Source organism: Orycteropus afer, unplaced genomic scaffold (assembly GCF_000298275.1).
Source record: "Orycteropus afer afer isolate SDZICR_OR568_19922 unplaced genomic scaffold, OryAfe1.0 scaffold00158, whole genome shotgun sequence".
Classification (NCBI taxonomy): Eukaryota; Metazoa; Chordata; class Mammalia; order Tubulidentata; family Orycteropodidae; genus Orycteropus; species Orycteropus afer.
Window position 1 is genome coordinate 1,440,939 of NW_006921745.1, and position 20,314 is coordinate 1,461,252.

At 36.3% G+C, this 20,314-nt stretch overlaps 1 protein-coding gene across 1 annotated transcript in view; it reads right to left on the bottom strand.

Annotated features, from left to right (window-relative positions):
* Window positions 1-20,314, bottom strand: part of TASP1 (taspase 1) — a 615,049-nt gene that overhangs the window by 200,239 nt on the left and 394,496 nt on the right. The window contains exon 10 of the mRNA XM_007946379.1: window positions 5,352-5,462. Coding sequence (XP_007944570.1) covers window positions 5,352-5,462 — 111 coding nt within the window. The remainder of the gene's footprint in view (window positions 1-5,351; window positions 5,463-20,314) is intronic.

Sequence of the window (20,314 nt, forward strand, 5' to 3'; positions counted from 1 at the left end):
GCTGATCTAGGTTCGTCAAACCCCGAGAGTTGGGAGGATCCGCCAGACCTACTCACGGACCTGGGACTCGCCAGCCTGCCAGCCTCCACCACTACTACGTGAGACGAACCCTTGGGTGTCTGTGAGTTCTGTGAGGCATTACAGCGAAATACAACTCCTCGGAAGGAAGGTTGGGCAATCCTACTTCCGTAGTGATAACTGCCTCGGAAACCCAAGGAGGGGTCGCTATGAGTCGGGGCCGACTCGAGGGCACATAACAACAACAACAACAACAATCAATGTCATGAAACAAAATGTGTATAGACAGTTGTATGAAAAATGAATTTGACTTGAAAACGTTCACCTAAAATACAATTGGAAAGGAAAAAAAAAATTGCACTCTTGGAAACCCTATGGGACAGTTCTCTGTCTTACAGGGTTGCTATGAGTTGGAATCAACTTGATAGCAGTGAGTTTTGGTCTAGGGTGGAAGGAGATGGATATAATCATCCTGCCACCAAATAGCTAGTTGGTCTCCACCAAGGACGTAGCATAGCAAGGATTTATCACTGGTCTCTGATGCTGACAGACTGAACCTTCAGCAGCAATAGTAGCTAGGAAAAAAAGTACTGCAAGGAAATGTATTTTTCTTTTCCTTGTGAAAGCTATATTTATTAAATGTTTAGGTTTTGGCCAATAATTTTGTCATTAAAACAAAATATCTATCAAATAGATATTTCTCAATTGGCAAAAAATCACAAGGGGACACACCCTTCAAACTCAGTTGTTGATGGCATTCTGCACTTGACAGTAAACCTATAATATCAGTTAAAACCAACTTTTAAAAGTTATAATCTCCACAACTACAGTGTAAAAACATCCTCTAAAGGAATAAAATGAAAGAATATAGGGCAAAATTTACTTATTTTTTGATCATAATACTATATATACTACATTTTGAAATTTTTCAATAATACTCATACAGACTGTAGGTTGATAATACTAATTGCTTAGTTTAGAAATTGAAAGAACAGAAGAAAAGGAAAAAGTGATATTTAAAGATAAAATTTTATCAACAATTATATTTAACATTAAGTAGAAACTGACTAAAAAATGTATGGAGACATTATGTTGAGAAGTGGGAAGGAAACTATAATGCCACCCTGAAGTTCAGAAACCACACATGCAGCCACAGTTTGCATGAAAAAAGAATAATTCACAAAACCATGGCTTTCAAAAATAGCCATGAATAAGGGAAGTCACATCTGAAACATTGCAAGTACTTTTATATGTGTATATGTGTGTAATCATTTAAAAAGCACAACTAAAAAGGAAATCTATTTATTTCTTTTCTCTTCTTAACTAAGCATTCAGTCTATAATCAGTTGGCTAGCATGAAGTATTATTAAGGCTCTATTTTTACAATTCTCGTGTTTATAGGTTTTGTATATTACACAGTAGGTTTCTTTTTAATGCACAAATTGGTTATTTTCTTTTATGCTTCTTGTATTAAGTCAAACTATAGCTCTGCTATTGGCATAATGGTCATGATGCAAATGGAAACAAGAACATTTCAATCTTCAAAATGCCTTTCAATTTTACTGTATTTGACTCTATCACATTAAAGTCTCATTTATCAAAAACAGATTTTTTAAAACTCATTAAAGATAACTGAGTTTATATCCGATTGTAAAAAAGTAGACAAAAAATCTTTATTTTAATGTTACTACTTTAGAAAAAATACATTAAAAGAAATTATTTGAATTGTAACTATCAAATTAGTAATTTAAAAATTCCCTTACTGTGAGAGAAGAGCCACAGATACAAAAACACACCACCACTTGGAAGGGAAAAAAAAAATGAAGATTAATTAAGAATTCTATATTAATGGTTATTACTATACCTTTCTGTAATCTTTCATTTTCCAAAAGGCATAGTGATAACCAATATAATTTTGGCATTAGTAAAACTTAAATGTAATTAAAAGAAAATAACACAAAAACAGTAAAACATGAGCAAAAGCTATAAGCAGATTACTCACAGAAAAATATAAAAGGCCAGGTTACAGGTAGAAAGTGGTTCAATCTCACATATGTTTGGAAAAGACAAGCTATAACTGGGAAATTTTTTTTTCCATTCATAATTTTAGATATTTTAGAAAATTTGATAAGAACCATTTAGTAAAAGTGTACAGAGAAACAAGCACTCATAGACAGTAAAATGATACAGATAAAAATTATAGACAACTTAAATCCATCTCAGGAGAGTGAAGAAATACATTATGTAACCATGGAAAACAAGTAATAAATCTACATATATTGACATATTAAAAGTACCAAGATGTACTGAATAAAAACCATATTGTAAAACAATATATTAGAAATTTCTCCCATATAATTGTTAAAAGATAGACTCAGACACACACACACACACACAAACACACACACACACAGAATGAGACTATAAGGACACACACTAAAGTTTTTGCCGTCATTCTTTCTGACAAGAGAAATGAGATTTAGAGTGAATGAAAAGGGGATCTTTCACCTGATTATTATATACGTTTTATAATATATCCATTGCAACAAGAATCTTTAGATATATTATTTATACAAATCTCTTTTAAAAGAAAGGAAGAATAGTGTGATGTCTTTCCAGAAAACCAAGAAAGTAGTTACATGCTTACCTTAAACACAGCCTGAGGATTTCAAATAGAAACTGAGGACCCACCAAGAACAGTTCTAATTTATCATTTTACTTAAGGACTAAGTTTATTTACAACTGTACTTTCGCATAAATGGTTTTATAGGCCTATGAACTAAACTAAAGGTGAAATATAATTTTGGAGTAGGATTGGGTTTTAGGGACCATCCAGATCTAACCCCTCATTTCATTCATGAGAAAACTGAGTAAAATAAGAGTAACTTGTCCCAAAACAGCCAACTCATTACAAAACCAGTGTGTTAAGAGGAAAAAACTCAAGCTCCTAGTTTCTACTCCTGGCCTCCAGTAAATTAAATTTATCTCATCTTAAAAAAAGAAAAAAAACAAATTCACTGCCATTGAATCAATTCTGACTCACAGTGACCCCTATTGGGTTGCCAAGGTTGTAATGGAAGCAGACCAGCCCAACTTTCTTCTGTGGAGCAGCTGGTGGGTTTGAACCACCAACCTTTTGGCTAGCAGCCAAATGACTACACCACCAGAACTCCTCCTTATCGCATTCTAACTACAGTGTAAATATCACCTGATTAAAAAAAGTATCACATTTATGGATTGAATCTAGTAGATGTTTCACACAATTTACGTGGTGAAGGAATTTTGAAGCTGCATCTTGCCTAAGGTTCTGGCTGCTTCTGTTTTTAAGAAAATAAAACAGGTTAAGTGACTTACTATAGTCACTGAGTTAGAGTGTACAGTGGAACCCAGGTGCTATAGACTGAGTTGTGTTCCCCAAAAATATGTGTTGCAAATCTTCACTCCTATACTTGTGAATATAATCCCATTGGGAAACGGGTTTTCTTTGTTATGGTAATGAGGCAAGATTGATGTAGCCTGTGTTTTGAAACATGAAAAGAGCAGAGTAGGCACAGAGAAGCAAGCACAGTTGGAGGAGGAGAGATAGATATCAACCCACATGAAGATCACCCAGGAGCAGAATCTCAAAAGAGACAAGGGCATTTTTCCAAAGCCGACAGAGAGAAACAGCCTTCCCCAAGAGCCAGCATCCTCAATTCAGACTTCTAGCCTCTAAACTGTGAGAAAATAAATTTCTGTTAAATACCATTTGTGGTATTTCTGATATAACATCACTAGATAACTAAAATACTAGGTGTCTTGACTCTAAAGCCTTTGTTTTTCTGCATTTCATACTCATTTTACTTTAAAAAAAAAACAAAACAAAAAACTAGTGTTGTCCCACACAAAAAATACCCACTGGCTAACCAAGTTACTTTGGTCAAGTCACCAAACTCTTCTAAACTGAAGTTTCTTCAGCCAATAAATGACAGGGATCGATTAGGTAAACTCTAATGTTTCTTACTCCTTTCCTAGAGTCTGGAATGCATCATTTGAGGTTCAATATGCATTAGGTAATGGCACCCAGCAACAAAATGAAATACTGCAGTCCAGCCCAGAGAGATCACTTTTAAAGAGCTACACAGAAAATATAACAATCAAAGAGAAGAGAGAAATTCAGGAACTCCTTAGCTTTAACACAGACTTGGAGAGGTAGAACTAGACCATGAATCTGTGGTTTACAATTCACTGACATGTTTAAGGTCATTGTAAAAAGCAGAAAGTCACTATGTGCCTTAATTATACACCAAACACAGAGTTCCCAGGAAGTTACTTCTACAGCACTTTAGTGTTCAATTCCTATTATTCCTTCCATTAATAAAAATGCATCCAGTATATATTACAACTAATAGAAAATTATATAAATTATATGCCATTAAGGCCAAGAATTTAGTTTCCCTTAAAAATAGCATTCAACAAGATAATAGTAGACACAAAAAGAATAATTAAGACCTATGTCTGATTCTGATAAATTTGAGTCAAGTAGAAATATAAATACAAACAATCATTTTTGAAAAGTCACCAGAAGTAGACCTCAAAGTTGTGCTCATAATTCATGTGTTAGCTCACATTTCACCACCAGGTAGTTCTTCTTAACACACATGTAGTTAGTACTATTATTCATTTCTTCAAAACCTCAGTTCAAATAACTCCTCACACAATATATGTATATAACCTCTTCAAATTAAAATAATTTTCTCTATAATTATTCACTCTGTTCTTCCTTCAGATAAATAAATTTAATTCTTTTCTGTCAATAATCTGTTTTTTCTTTCTCTGCATGCTTGAAAAGTGTATCTTTCCTAAAGTGGCACAATACTTTATTGAAGGCCTGAAAAACAGTGCTCATGATTCTGAGAAAGTAAGTGGATGTTATTGTCATTCCTAGAATCCTCCACTTATCCCCTCAGTTGCATGTTTATAGAGTTGAAATAAGGCTTATCATTCAAACTTCTAAGTGGACTTCTGTAAATTCTAGGTAGAGGAAGCTTTGGAATGAAAAATGCTTTAAGTAGGTAAAGTCTAAATTTTGGCAAAATTAGTAGGTTAGCAGAATGCTTAGCTAGCTAACTCCTTCCTTGCCACTACTATGAATATGGGCCGGAGGGAGAGCATATGATTGGACATGAGGAGATCTGGAGAAAGACTACAAGAAAAGAGTTGATAACTGCTCTGGGTCTCTATGCCTGGAAAAAGGTACAGTGGCACAAATATGGTACCATCCTCATAAAGCTTACAGGTCAGTAAAATTACCTTTGTTTACAAAGATGTCACTTTCTTAATGTTATACTTACTGATGAACTTGTTTTGCATAGTCTCCAACAGTGCTTGGTGAGCATCCTCAGCTTGCAATGCATGTGAACATTCTCTAGCCAGTATGGTGCGAACAAGATGCTCTCCACATCCTAGAAATCCAAAGAGGCCAAGAATGGTTCAGGAAAGAAGTACTAAACACCCATTCATCTCACTGGCATTAAAACACCTTTACACATCACTTAAGAGGTAGTTATGTTATGAGTAGTTATGAGAAAAATTCAGTGATGGATGAAATGATTTTTATAAGCACTCTAGTAATTTTAGTAATGAGATTCGGGAGAAAGTAAAGAAATATGGGACTAGCTAATTTCAAAAGTAAACAAAGGAAAATTAAAGGAAAACCCTTTTATAGTAATGATTTATATAATATAGAAATTCAGATTTTCTACCTAGGAATTAACTAAGGTTCTGCCTCATTTCCACTGCTGGGCAACTAGAAAAGACCCTTAGTTTTTTTTTTTGTGTGTGTGTGTGTTGCTATTTGTTGTTTATAAAATTAATTAATTCATTATTTGATTATATTCCATTAGCATCAGTCAGTGAACAACTACATGTGACTATAGGCCACAGCCATTTTTCCTCAGGTAACCCACACACCTGGGCACAGGGGTATTCTAGGCAGTCAGGGGCAACCTGAATTTCCCCACTTTTTCACTGGAATGCCTGCCACATATCATACCTTCATATAGTAACTGAACTACTTTCCAGGAATTAATAATTCTGTAGTTTTTTTTTTTTTTTTTTTCAAAAAAAGGTACATTTTTAACCCCCTAATGTGAACTTGGACCATTTGGACACACAGTGACAACACAAGGATGGGTGCCGCCTAAAACTATAATTTCTACCAGTGAAAAGCAGAAACTATCTGCCAAAGTAGGGACAAAATAAATTTAATTTATAGGCTAATAAGTTCAAATGAAAGTTTTAAGAGCCTTCCTTTTTATAAATCGTCACTGTTCTTAGGTGCCTTTGAGTCGATTTTGACTCAAAGGGATGCCATATGACAAAGGAAACAGACTCATTGGGTTTTCTTTGTTGTAATCTTTACTGAAGGAGCCCTGGTGGCACATGGTCAAATGCTCTGCTAACTAATGGTTGATGGTTTGAATCCACCAGCCACTCTGAGGAAGAAAAGACCTGGCAATCTGTTCCTATAAAGATTACAGCCTAGGAAGCCCTATTAGGGCAGTTCTGAACTCTGGTAGTGTAATGCCTAAGGCATTTGACTGCTAACCAGAAGGCTGGCCGTTCAAACCCACCAGCCCTCCTAGGAAAGAAGGTTGGGCAATCTACTTCCATAGTGATACCACCTCAGAAACCCAACGAGGGGTCACTATGAGTCGGATCCAACTTGACAGCAGTGAGTTTGAGTTGAGTACTCTGTCTACAGACTGGACTATGAACCTGAATAGACTCCTTGGTGGGCACCACAACAACAATCTTTATAGAGGCAGATCACCAGGTCTTCGTCCCAAGGAGCTACTGGGTGGATTCGAATATCTTACTTTTTGGTTAGCACCAGAGCTCCTTTTTTTTAAAGAAATAAAAAGTATGAAAAGGCTGCTATGATAAACATTGGAGGGGTAAGCAATGCTAAATGCTTATTCAAATGTTTTTTGTATATAAGTCAATTTCCCTAAATAAAATCTGCTACCCAAATAAGAACAGTTAGATGCACAAGATCATTATAAAGTTTGCTTCATTAAAAATGATTTCTGTCAATAGTGTTACATTAGCTTATCAAAAAAATCAAGTCTTCCATTAATTCACAGGAAAGGGTATCAAATGATGTATACAACTAATAAGATAAAAAGAGAAGTATGCCACCCACTCTATGGTCAGAAGATCACGGCAAAGACAGCATCTCAAGTTTCCACTTAGATTCCTCAAGAGGACCAAGGAGAAAATGACGACAACCGTTTTCACATCACTGAGAATGCACACACACATACACATGCACACAACACTGATAAGTAGGGGAGGGGTTTTTTTAGCAATAAAAAAAAAATGTGAGTTACAATGGTTAAATGCAATGACCTCTTCTAAATAATGTTTTAAAGTTTTTAAGTCTGTGTAACTAAAACCAACACTATAACTGATTTGATACACAGTTCTATTTGTTCTTGTTGTTGTTGTGTGCCATCGAGTCGGATCCGACTCATAGAGACCCCTCCTTGGGTTTCCGAGGCAGTATCACTACAAAAGTAGATTGCCCCAGCTCCTTCCGAGGAGTGGCTGGTGGGTTTGAACTGCCGGCCTTCTGGTTAGCAGTCAAGTGCCTTAGGCACTATGCTACCAGAGCTCCCACAGTTCTATTTGCTGGTATGTATTTTGACAGAAGTTAAGTGCAAACAAAAAGTCTCCCTAAGAAAAAATATCTGCATTTGTTAAACCAAGCTGGTGCCCTCTGTTCAGAACTTTTCTATGCATATTTGCCCCTCTCCTCCCACCTCTTCCCTTTACTTCTATCCTCCTTTCGCCTCTACTCTTTCTCCGTCTATATATGCATATATATATATATCTGTATAGATTACACATAAATGTAAATTATATATTTTTGCTAAAATTTCAAATAATTCAAAAAAGTGAAAGTTTTAAGGTTTTTTTGAAAAATTCCCTGCTATTTTTCCTGAAATAATTTCCTTGAATTTTTTGGGAAAGTGACACACAGTGATAGACAGAGATGGGAAAGAGTGCTGCCTAGAATTCTATTATAATTTCTACCACAGAAAAGTAAAAACTGCCTGCTAAACTAAGGATAAAAGAAATTTAACTTATAGCCTGTAAGTTCAAATAAAAGATTTTTTTTTTTTTCTTATCCTTCAGAATATAAATATCTAGTTGTGAATTCTACTTAGAGAAAGAACTACAACCATATAAAAAATGTGTAACTTTCTGGGAAGGATTATGGGCAATCTTTACGTGGTTAAATTTTTGCAGTATTATTTTTACAACTAAGAAAAAAATGACAATAAAGCTAACAGGAAATAAACCATTCTTGACACTTACTATGTAGAGACTCTGCTAAATTCATGAAACCCCACAAATGTTAATTCCCTTTATGCACATATTTCATACATTGAACAATGAAACATTATACTTTAAGACAATAATAATTGTTAAGAAATTGGCATGTTATAAGCTAAATGAATGTTCAGAAGGTTATGTACACATGTCTCAAGTCAAACAGCAAAGCCACATGAAGTTAACATTATATCAAAAATACAGAGTATGTCAGGGAGACTTTTTCCTGTATTATTATACAGGAATATATAGAGTTTTCTAATGACTGATTTTTACCAAGAAACTTTTAAAGTTATAACTTCTATTCTCTGACATACATCACCTCTAACATAACAGCCATGGCACCAAAAACTTGTTCTGCAGATTCCAATCAAAGAAAAGTTTGGCTTCTTTGGTTTTTACCCACAAAATTCCAAGGTTTCTTTGAATATACCGCCATATAGCTGATGTATGATTCAAAGTGTGATTCCATTCTTTACTCACAGATGATAGAAATAAGACTTCAGTCCCATCCTCCCTTTGTCCTCACACTTTCAATATTGCTTTGGCTCTTCAGGGCTCTTTCCTTTCCATATAAAGTTGATCATGAGTTTTTTCATTTCCATAAATAATGCTATTGAGATTTTATCCAGATTGCTGTGTATCTGCAGATAGCTTTGGGTAGTATTGACATTTTTACTATGTTAAGTCTTGCAGTCCATGAGCACAGAGTATCTTTCCATTTATGTAGTTCTCTCTTAGTCCTTTATGGTAATGTTTTATAATATTCATTGTGTAAGTCTTTTATGTCCCTGGTTAGGTTAATTCCTAGGTATTTTATCATTTTGTGGCTCTTGTAAGGACCCCTGGTGGCACAGTGGTTAAAGTGCTCCACTCCAGACCAAAGGGTTTGAACACACCAACCGCTCCTTGGGAAAAATGTGGCAGTCTATTTCTGTAAAGATTTACTACCCTGGAATCTCTGTAGGTGTACTCTATCCTGTAGGATCACTATGAGTTGGAATCAACTTGACAGCAATGGAATGAAGAAGTCTTGATGGCACAATTGCTAATCGCTCAGCTGTTAATCAAAAGAGTGGCAGTTCACACCTACTCAGCAGCACTGTGAAAGAAAGGCCTGGTGATCTGCTTCTGTAAAGATTACAGCCAAGGAAACTTCACAGAGTAGTGCTACTCTGACACTTGGGATCTATGAGTCAAAATGAATTTGATAGCACCTAACAACAACAACAACCTGTAATGTAATAATTGATACATGCAATGATTATCAATGGTTGCTGCAATCTACTAGTGTCAGACCTTGTCTACATCCATGAGGGACAAAAATCAAGTTAGCACAAAGCTGATTCCTTTGAGGTGGAAGTCATACCTACCTCCACTCTCCAACTTATTCACCATTTCTGACACTAGCTGCCTCCCCTTGCCCCCCAGTGCTCTTTACTGCTTTTCTGGGTTTGATAATTCATTGCATTGGCCACACAGAACTCACAGTCCATACTCACAATTATGTTGTTTATTAGAGAAGTAATAGGCTACAAGTTGTAATCAAGATCAATTTGGGTATAACAGGATACAATTCTGGAAACGGATACAGTTCTTAATCAGGAAACTTTAACCAACAGCTTTCAGCATTTTTTTTTCAGCCATGCTTGTAGGCCCTTCTCTCTGCAGTGCCCTCTGCTGGGCCTTCTCTCAGGTCTCTGCCACCAGGCCCTGCTTAGGCCTCTGTCCTCCTCAGTCAAGTGTTAAAACTCAATAGCTCTGACAAGTATCCAGAGGCACCCCGCTCCTCAAGCTAGCCTCCAGCCTGAAGGCACTTAGCTCACTCTCACACCATTGGTCAGCAAGCCCACTGTGGCCACCTCACACCAGTCACCTATTTTCTTCAACTCATACTGCAGCCACCACTTCTCTGCCACTGGACTCTGTTATGACTCTGCCACCATTTCCTGCCATCTCACATTGTCTCCAGTGTGACAGCTCTCTTCTCTCTCTCTCTCTCCTGTGTTTAGGAGATTCTAAGCACAGGGACCCTGGGTCCAAAGGATGTGTTCCACTCTAGACTCTTTTTGAGGTCCCCTAAACCTCTGGTAGCATAGTGCCTAAGGCACTTGACTGCTAACCAGAAGGCTGGCGGTTCAAACCCACCAGCCACTCCTCGGAAGGAAGGTTGGGCATTCCTACTTCCGTAGTGATACTGCCTCGGAAACCCAAGGAGGGGTCGCTATGAGTCGGGGCCGACTTGATGGCAAATAACAACAACAACAACAACAAACCTCTGTGCAATTGGTCCTTATGTAAATCTACTTCTTGTCAATTTTAAGTCATCCCCTCCCCCAAAAAGACCACAAACTCATCAATCCCTTTTGTAGGTCACTGTTCCTTAGTTTGCATAGTAATTGACCAATTCCTGCAAGGTCACTTAATCCTACTGGGTATTTTATGCACCATATTTGTAGAGAAGACTGACCAGTCTCTACAAAGTGCATAAAACAGACCAATCACAAGGCAGACTATGGCCCAACCAATTATTTTTTATCAGAATTGTAAACCACATGGCCAGAAAGTTCATACATAAAAAGAAATCGCTGTCCTGTAGTTACTAATATCACAAAAATATACAAACAGCTATTATGCTCCTTGATGGAATAACATCTTTGAAACAGATTTGCCTACACCAAAAAAAAAAACCTACACTTGAATCTCATCAAACCTCTAAATTCAATGGTCAAATATAGGAAATAAAGAGCATCTGCAAACAACCTACAGTTAACATTATAATTAATGGTAAAAGACTGAATTGTTTTTCTCCAAGATCAAGAAGAAAGCAATGATATCTGCTTTCACTCCTTCCATTAAACAATACACTGGAAGTTCAAGGCACTGCAATAAGTCAAGAAAAAGAAAGCACAGAGATCAGAAAATAAAAGTGTATTTGCAGACAGTATGATTGTTTCTGTAGAAAATCCCAAAAAATTTATAAAACGACATCTGTCTAGATTCCTCCTAGTTGCTTAGTAGTGTATGGAAAAGGTTGTCAGAAATACCTGCCTGGTACTTACCAGTTCCAAAATGTGGACCTAGTTTTCATTTCCTGCCTCATTAATGCATTCATCAATTACTGAGCACCTATTCCGCACTAGGGAGCTCTGGCAGCATAGTGGCTAAGGCACTTGACTGTTAACCAGAAGGCTGGCGGTTCAAATCCACCAGCCACTCCTCGGAAGGAAAATGGGTCAATCTACTTCTGTAGTGATACTGCCTGGGAAACCCAAGGAGGGGTTGCTATGAGTTGGGTCTGACTCGACGGCACATAACAACAACAACAATATTCTGCACTAAGCACAGAAAACACAGCACTAGGTTAGGGTGCTGCTACATACTGTCAGACAACCTCACAGTTTCTGTTTCACTTAACTATCATCCTGGCCATTCCAGATGCCAGTGCCCTGACTGTATATCATTCAGACCAATCTCAGGGACTCAGAAGAAAACCTTGGACTTAGTAGGAACTCTGGACATTGTGAGAGCCATCTACGAGACAGGCTCTATGGCTAGGCCATTTCCTGTTAATCTCAAACCTTCACCCAGTCTTAGCTCTCTCCCAGTGTGCTTCCTCTTGTTGAGATACCAGTATGTTCCTCCCAAAGACTTTAGAATTAAACATTTTTCCAATTTTGTGAGGATCCTTAACTTTCCCAATCCACAATGAAGATGAAGTCACAGTAAAAATCTACAAACCACCCATTTGCACCACTACACACATGGACAACCATAAGGGGAAATGAGCAGATGCAAATACACGGGAGGATTATGATATCAAGAAGTGGAGATAATAAAAAAGGGATTGACAAACTTTTTCTGTACAGGGCCAGTTAGTAAATATTTTAGGCTTTTTAGGCCACATATGATCTCTGTCACATATTTATCTGCACAATCTGGGAGAAGAGGAGGATACACATTTTTCAAAGAACCAAAGAGAAATTAAAAACACAAGTATTGTTAAAAATACACTGTATATGTCAAACATTAGATTAGATGCAGCTGAAGAGAAAAAATACTGGAAGATATATCTGAGGAAAAACTAAAAAGCAGCTTAGAATTATAAAGAGATAGAAGATGAGGGATTAAAAGGCCCAGAGCAAAAAATGAGAATGCCCAACACATTAATAGGCATTGTGAAATACAAAAGAGAACGAATGGATGAAGGGTTATTTGAAGTGGTAATGAGTAAGCCTTTAAGTTTTAAATTAATCCTTAAACTGAAGATACGTATAAAGTTTCAAAGATGAATAAAAATAATCTATCTTTAGGTCTATCATGGGAGCTTTGGTGGCATTGCACTTAAGGCATTTGACTGTTAACCAGAAGCCTGGAGGTTTGAACCCAACAGCCACTCCTTGGAAGGACGATTGGGCAATCTACTTCCGTAGTGACACTGCCTCGGAAACCCAAGGAGGGGTCACTGTGAGGTCTAGCATAGTGAGGCTCTGGACTGGAGACAAAGAGAAAATACTAAAAATTAACCAGAAAGAAGAGTTAAATCAGCTATGAAGAAATTAATGTTTAAAAAGTTAAACTGATATCTAAATACTTCAAGTAATAACAAAGGCCAGAAGATTAATATCTTCAAGGTGCTAAGGCAAGAAAAACAAAGTTGTTAAGTGAGAATCAGTTAAATTATCATTCTAGAGTGAGAGTGAATAAAGACAGTTTTAAACATATAAAGACAAATTCATTCCTTAGAGATTTTAGCTCGTGACTCATTTCCACTGTGTTAAACACTACTCCTTATCATAATTCCTGGTGATTTCAGTATTTACTTAAATGATTCTCCAGATATCTTAGCTTCCAGATTCTCTGGTATCCTCTCCTCAAATGATCCTGAATGCACTACCTCAAAAACTCACTCCTGTGACTATGTCACTACCAATAACATTAACTCCTCCATAATTTCAACTTCAATTTCCCATCCCTCCTATCTTTTCCAGCACTTTGAATACTGACTCCAACATTTCCTCACCCCACCAAAAACTACAATCCATTAATTTTTCTGCTTTTTCACTATCCCTCAACCCCACATATCCTTACCTCCTTTTTTTTTCCAGCTAAATTTCCATGCTTCAGCAAATCATATAAATTTCCTTATTCCTGAAATCCTCCATGTGGCCCCCACTTCATCAAACTTGTCTGGCAAAATAGCTACATTAGGCTGTACAAACAAACAACTCCCAAATCTCAGTGGCTTAACACAACAATACAGGTTTTTTTGTTTTGTTGTATTTTGTTTAAAAAAAAAAATACAGTTGTAATTAACGTTATGGGTAGAATTCGGGTCACTAGGGAGATCTGCTCCATAGTCATTTAGGAGCGAACCTAGGCTAACTGACGCTCTATTATCTGTAAATGTCCACTTGGATTATACAGTTGCCCTCCAGAAAAGCAAGAGGACCACCCAGTGTCATTTCATTGCTTTAGCTTGGAAGTAACACATTGTCACTTCCATTCCAGTCCACTGGCCAGAAACAGCCACCTGGTCTTTGGTAACTGCAAGAGGATTGTGAACTATGGAGAATTAAATGTCTCTGCCACTCCTAACTAAACCCAACTTTCCATGGCTGCACAGGCACAACTAAGTTTGAGGTCCAGCAGCCATCCTATGACCAAGAGGTAACATGCCTGAGCATGAACAGCTACACACTGAGGAAGGCAGCAGTGAAAGGGCAGGCCTGGGTACCAGAAAACACTGCTGGGCAGCCTGACCAGTCCCAGACTACCTCCTTCCAAACTTCTTGTTGCATGAGATTGAAAAAAAAACAAGCAATCAAAAACACAACAAACAAACAACAAAACTATCTTTTTAATCCCTTGTAATTAGGTTCTCTTCCTTAAAACCAAATGCATTCTTAATCTATGTAGAGAGCTCCTTACTGGTAAAAGAAAATGGCTTAGAAAACTTTATACTGAAAGAGGAAGATTTCTCACTACTTCCTCCAACTCACACATGGTTTGAGCCAAAATATAATTTCTAATAAGTTCATGTAAACTTGTTTATCAGGTACCATTAACAACACATGAAAAAGATCATCTGATCAGAGAACATTTATTTTTACTGAGTTATTTTGAGAAATTCTTGATATATTGTTTTCAACAACTGAATTTCTTTTCAAATTATCTGAATAAAGAAGAATGATTCAGTTAAAATAAATCCTTTATGTTGCCTGAAAAAAGGAAGTCTTACATATTTAAAAGCACCTTTTATTTATTTCCTTCAGCCCAAGTAAAAACCATGTCACAGAGACCATTTTTGGAATGCCTGTTTGTACATTTGTTTAAAATCCAGAAAAGAGTCAACAAATCTCTGAGGAAACCAGAATAGTTAGTAGAGTATCATTATTTTTCCCTCATCTAGATGTTTCCATCAATACTATCATTTAGTAAACATACTGGCCCCACATCACAAAAGAACATTACTTTCTTTACAAAGGAGAAATCATCTGTGATTACCAGGGCATGCAGCAGGGTCTTGCTTACAGGAAGACAGCCTATGCATTTTATTTGCTCATTCTCTCTTTCTGTTCTCTTACCCATCCTTCCCACAATACACACAAACCTTAAGGCCCTAAGTCCCTGCAGGGTAGGAGATAATATTATGGGTTCTACAGTCTGAATCATATTTCAATTTAGCAGGGTGACTCTGGGACTCTGTATTTAAAATGAAGAATGAGGGTGCCAACTACCTTACAGGATTATTTTGAGAACAAAGTAAGATAATGCACATAAAGCATTAAGCATAGGGTTGGACACATTGTAAACACTTAATAAATACCATGAGGGTAATGACAGCTTTGAGAAAAATCATCTTCTATTATTTTCCTCTCTTCTTCCAATTCTCTGTATTTGCCTTTGGTTAGGACAAGGTGATTCCCTGGCAGCCTGATAATCATCACTGAGAGCCTAGAATAGAATTTAAAGGGAGTTTATCCTTTGATCTGCAATTCTGAAGGCCACTACTTCAAAGCAAACTCAGCCTTTGTAATAGCTCCAACAATCACCTGGGCAAAACCTGCCATTATCACAATAAACAAATGATAGAATATACATTTCTCTTAGTCTAAAGGAAATATTTTAATTATCATTGTCCAGGAATTGTGGATTATGTATGATTTTTATATTTATCCCTTTTATTACTTTCCACAATGTGTATAATACATACGTGTTTTTTTTTCCAACAAGTTTGGTGGTGTAATGCCTAAGGCATCTGACTGCTAACCAGAGGGTTGTCAGTTCAAACCCACCAGCCAGTCCAAGGAAGGGAAGATGGGGCAATCTACTTCCATAAAGATCGAATGCCTTGGAAACCCAATGGGAGTTGCTATGAGTCAGAACCAACTCAGTGGCAGTTGAGTTTAGCTTTAGTTTCAATGTTACACACCTGCATTCACAATATTTTCCCACAAGCCAGGTTATTAAAGCACAAGGAAGGATCTTCCACAAATGGGATTGGGTCCCATGTATCTCAGTGGCCTATATTTGAGAATAAGGGATAAGATCCCAAGAGTGAATATAAACAGATGCTATTTTATTTCATCAAAACATCATCACACATTTAGTTCCTTTACTTCAGCTCGAGTGACAGAAGCATTTTTCAAATTAAGACAATTAAAATATGAATATGTTATTTAACAGCCCAATAAATTCCTATCATCAAATCATGTTTATAAAAGGTAAATGGCAAACAGAAGAGCATTTGCAAGGGGAGAAAAACACAAAAATTCATTTGTCAACTCTTGGTTGACAATAAAATAAATCTTCACTGCATTTCAAAATCATTTTTTACTTTTTTTTGTTTGTTTTTTAATCTTTTTCTCAGTTAGTGGTGGCAGCACTGATGGTAGGTGCTTCTGCCACGTTTCTCTCCTCTTTTGTTTTTATCTTTCTGCCTAGTTCTTCATCTTCCCCCACCGTCTTTTCATTTCTTTCTTTCTTTTTTTTTTTTTTTCCTTCTTCCCTTGCCTTTTTCTTTTGGAGTCTGAAGGGCAGGAGACCCTCCCCTGCTGCCCATGAGGTTAGCAGCTCCTATGTGCACTCCTCCGAGGTGTGGCTTCAGCAAAGCAAACACTATGTCCCTGTGCAGCTGTGTTTGGTGGCAGCCACCTTCACTAATAATGTACTGCTTTTTCTTTCTTTCTTCTTCCTTTTACCTTCTTAGTTCTTCCCTCTTCTCCCCATTGTTTTCCACTTTTTTTTGTTTCTTCTTTTTGTTGTTCCCAATCTCCTCTCCATGGTCAGCAGTAGCCACTCCTACCTTTCCATGGATAGCAGCGTGAGCTTTTCCAAGTGAGCTCTGCATTCCTGCTGCAGCTATGTTTGGTGGCATTAATACACAGCAGTTTTTGGTTTTGTTTTCTTTTCCTTCCTCCCTTCTTCTCAGCCCTTCTTTGTTCCATTCACCCTACCATTTTTTTTCTTTCTTCTTCTTCCTTTTTTTTTTTTTTTTTGATACAGCTGAGCAAGTACCTTGCCCCAACCACCTCCGTGTTCGGTAGTGTTACCCAATCCTCTATTTGGTAGTGCATGTCCCTGCACAGTGAGTACCACATTTTCACTGGAGTTGTGTTTGGTGGCTACCACTTATACCAGGTACTGTGCAACAATTTTTTTTTTTTTTGTATTTTTTTGTTTTTTGTTTCTCTTCATTTCTTTTTTCCTTTCTTTTCTTTTACTTTTTCTTTCTCCTTAGGTCTCCCCTCTTACCCACCCCTCATTTTTTTTTTCATTTTTTCATTCCCCAGCAGTTGAGAGCCAGAGACTTGACCCAGCCATACCTACACAAAGCTGCTAAGCCATTCACTGTGTGAGTGCCACCACTCATCCCAACACTATGGATCAGTGACTGACAGTGGCCAACACCCACCCAGGCTGCCCACAAATGCTTTGCACAGTGACCAAAGACCATGCTTACAATGCAACCTGCTACTAAATCTACCTGGAGACAGGTGGTGAGCTCCTCATTGCTGCCAAACAAGCAACCAGAGAAACATGCTCACCCTGATGTCTAGATATTTTAAAACAGAACAAAACAAAAATTGGGGTGAACCAAACCAACATACAATCAACAAATTAATATAATAACACTACAATGTCTCAGAGAAAACAGACAACTTCAAATCAATGTAAAAAGAGAAAATATGACTTAAACAAGTGGCCAAAATACAAGGCCAGAAAATCTCTGGATGAGAAAATGTGATTAGAACTACCAGATAATGAATTCAAGAAAATTATATTTAGGTACCTTCAAAGCAACAAGAGAAAGGTGAAGGAATCACAGGAAAAAATCAAGGAAAACACAGACAAAGCTCTAGAATAATTAAAAAAAAAGAAGAACAAATTGACAAAATAAATGAAAAATTAGAAACCATGAATCAAAGCAAATAACAATCCAGAAGATTAATACTAAAAATTTATAAATAAAATTTTGGAAGGACAAAGGACTAGAAATGAATCAATGGAACACAGAATTAATGCCAGTGAAGCTAAATCTCTCAACACTAATCTGTTAGAAGAAAAATCAGATAAGAAACAAGGAAAAAAAAAAGGAAGAATAAAGCCTAAAAGTCACGTGGGACACCATCAACAGGAATAACTTATTCGTAATTGGATTTCCAAATGAGAAAGAGATTTTTTAAAAAAAGGGGGCATTGAGAAAATCGTTGAAAGCTAGTTGGAAGAAAACTTTCCTAATATCATAGAAGATAAGTAGGTATGCATTCAAGAAGTATAATGAAGTCCGAACAAGATTAGATCCCAAAAGAAAATTACTAAAACACAATGTAACCAAACTCTCCAAAATCCAAGACAAAGAAAGAATCCTGACAGTAGCTATGGAAAAACAAAAACTCACATACAAAGGAAAACCAGTAAGACTAAGCTATGGTTTCTAGGCAGAAACCATGCAGGCAAGAAGGTAATGGGATGGCATATATAAAATTTTGAAAGTAAAGAAAAAATTGCAACTAAGAATTATATATTCAGCAAAACTGTCTCTCAAATATGATGGTGAAATGAGGATATTTCCAGATAAACCAAAATAAAGGGAATTTGCAAAAAAAAAAAAAAAAAAGACCCGACTTATAAGAAATGCTAAAGGAAGTCCTTCACACAGAGAACCAACAACAGAAGACAACAACCAGAGATTAAGAAACACAACAACATCATCTGGAAATAAAATAGATATAGATGTGCTAAAAATAAAATAAACCTGCAAGACTGAAAATATAGAAACAGAGATATCAATTTGTAAATTATTATAAACTACAAAGTAAAAAGAGGGAATAAATGATGTAGTTACAGAACTTCCAAATGAAGAGGAAGCAAAGACAATATAAAGTTAGAATGCTTTAAACCTGGGAAGATAATAACCTCAAAGAAAATAAACCTACTCAACAAAACAAAAAAGAAGAAAATCAAACTCTCAGTGAACATTAAAATAATAGCAATGAAGGAAACGAAAAGAAAATCCTTAAGGAAAATTAACTCAATGCAGAAAAGATATTGAACAAAGAAACCAGGAACACCACACACACACACACACACACACACACACACACACAAAACAGCAAAATGATAGCAGTAAATTCATACCTGCCAATAATTACACTAAAAGTAAATGGCATAAATGCACCAGTCAAGAGACAGACAGCGTCACAATGGGTAAGAAACCATGACAATCAATACATTTATGAGAGACACACCATACACACAAAGACAAAAATGAATTAAAAATCAAAGGGTAAAAATCATATCAAACAAATGGCAATCAAAAAAGAGAAGGAGTAGCAATATTAATTTCTCATAAAATAGACTTTAAGGTTTAAAAAAAAAAAAAGAAAAACCAAGGAAAGATGGTATATAATGATTAAAGGGTTAATTGAAGAAGACGACATAACCATAATAAATAACTATGCACCCAATGAAAGAACTCTAAAATCATAAATCAAACTTTAAAAGAATTGAAAAGAGAAGTAGACAACTCCATGACACTAGTTGTTGTGCAGGAGACTTAATACACCACTCTCAATAAAAGGCAGAACAATTAGGAAGAAACTTAAAGATACAGAAGATCTAAACAACACAATAAACCATCTAGACTTCATTGTCATATATAGAACACCCTGCCCAATAATAGCATAATATACACTCTTTTCCACACACATGGAACATTTTCCAAAATAGACCATATGTTAGGCCACTAAGGCCACAAATTTAAATCAATGAATTTAAAAACATTGAAATACCACAAAGTATCTTCTCAGATCACAATGTTACAAAACTAGAAATCAGTTAACAGGAAGATAAAGAGGAAAAAATCAAATACATGGACACCCTGCTTGAAAACTACTGCAAAACACAAGAAAAAAATAAATAATTTCTTGAATCAAATGACAGTGAAAACACAACACACCAAAATCTTTGGAACACAGGAAAAACAGTACCCAGAGAACAATTTATAGCAATAAACACACACAAAGAAAAAGAAGAAAGAACCAAAATCAACACTTTAGGCCAACATCTCCAACAATAAGAAAAATAATAGCTAAAAAAGCCTGTATCACCCAAAGAAAGAAAACAATTAAGATCTGAGCAAAAATAAATGAAACAGAAAAAGAACTGAAAGAATTAACAAGACTAGAAGCTGGTTCTTTGAACAGATTAGTAAAACTGACAAATGACTGGCAAACTTAATAAAAGAAAATAAGGAGAAGATGTAAATAGAACAAATAAGAAATGAAATACGTGATGTCACAACAGAACCAACTGAAATAAAAAGCATAATAACAGAATATTATGAATATATATCCTAGAGAAATAAGAGCCATTATATGAACAGATATACACACACTGTGTTTATCACAGC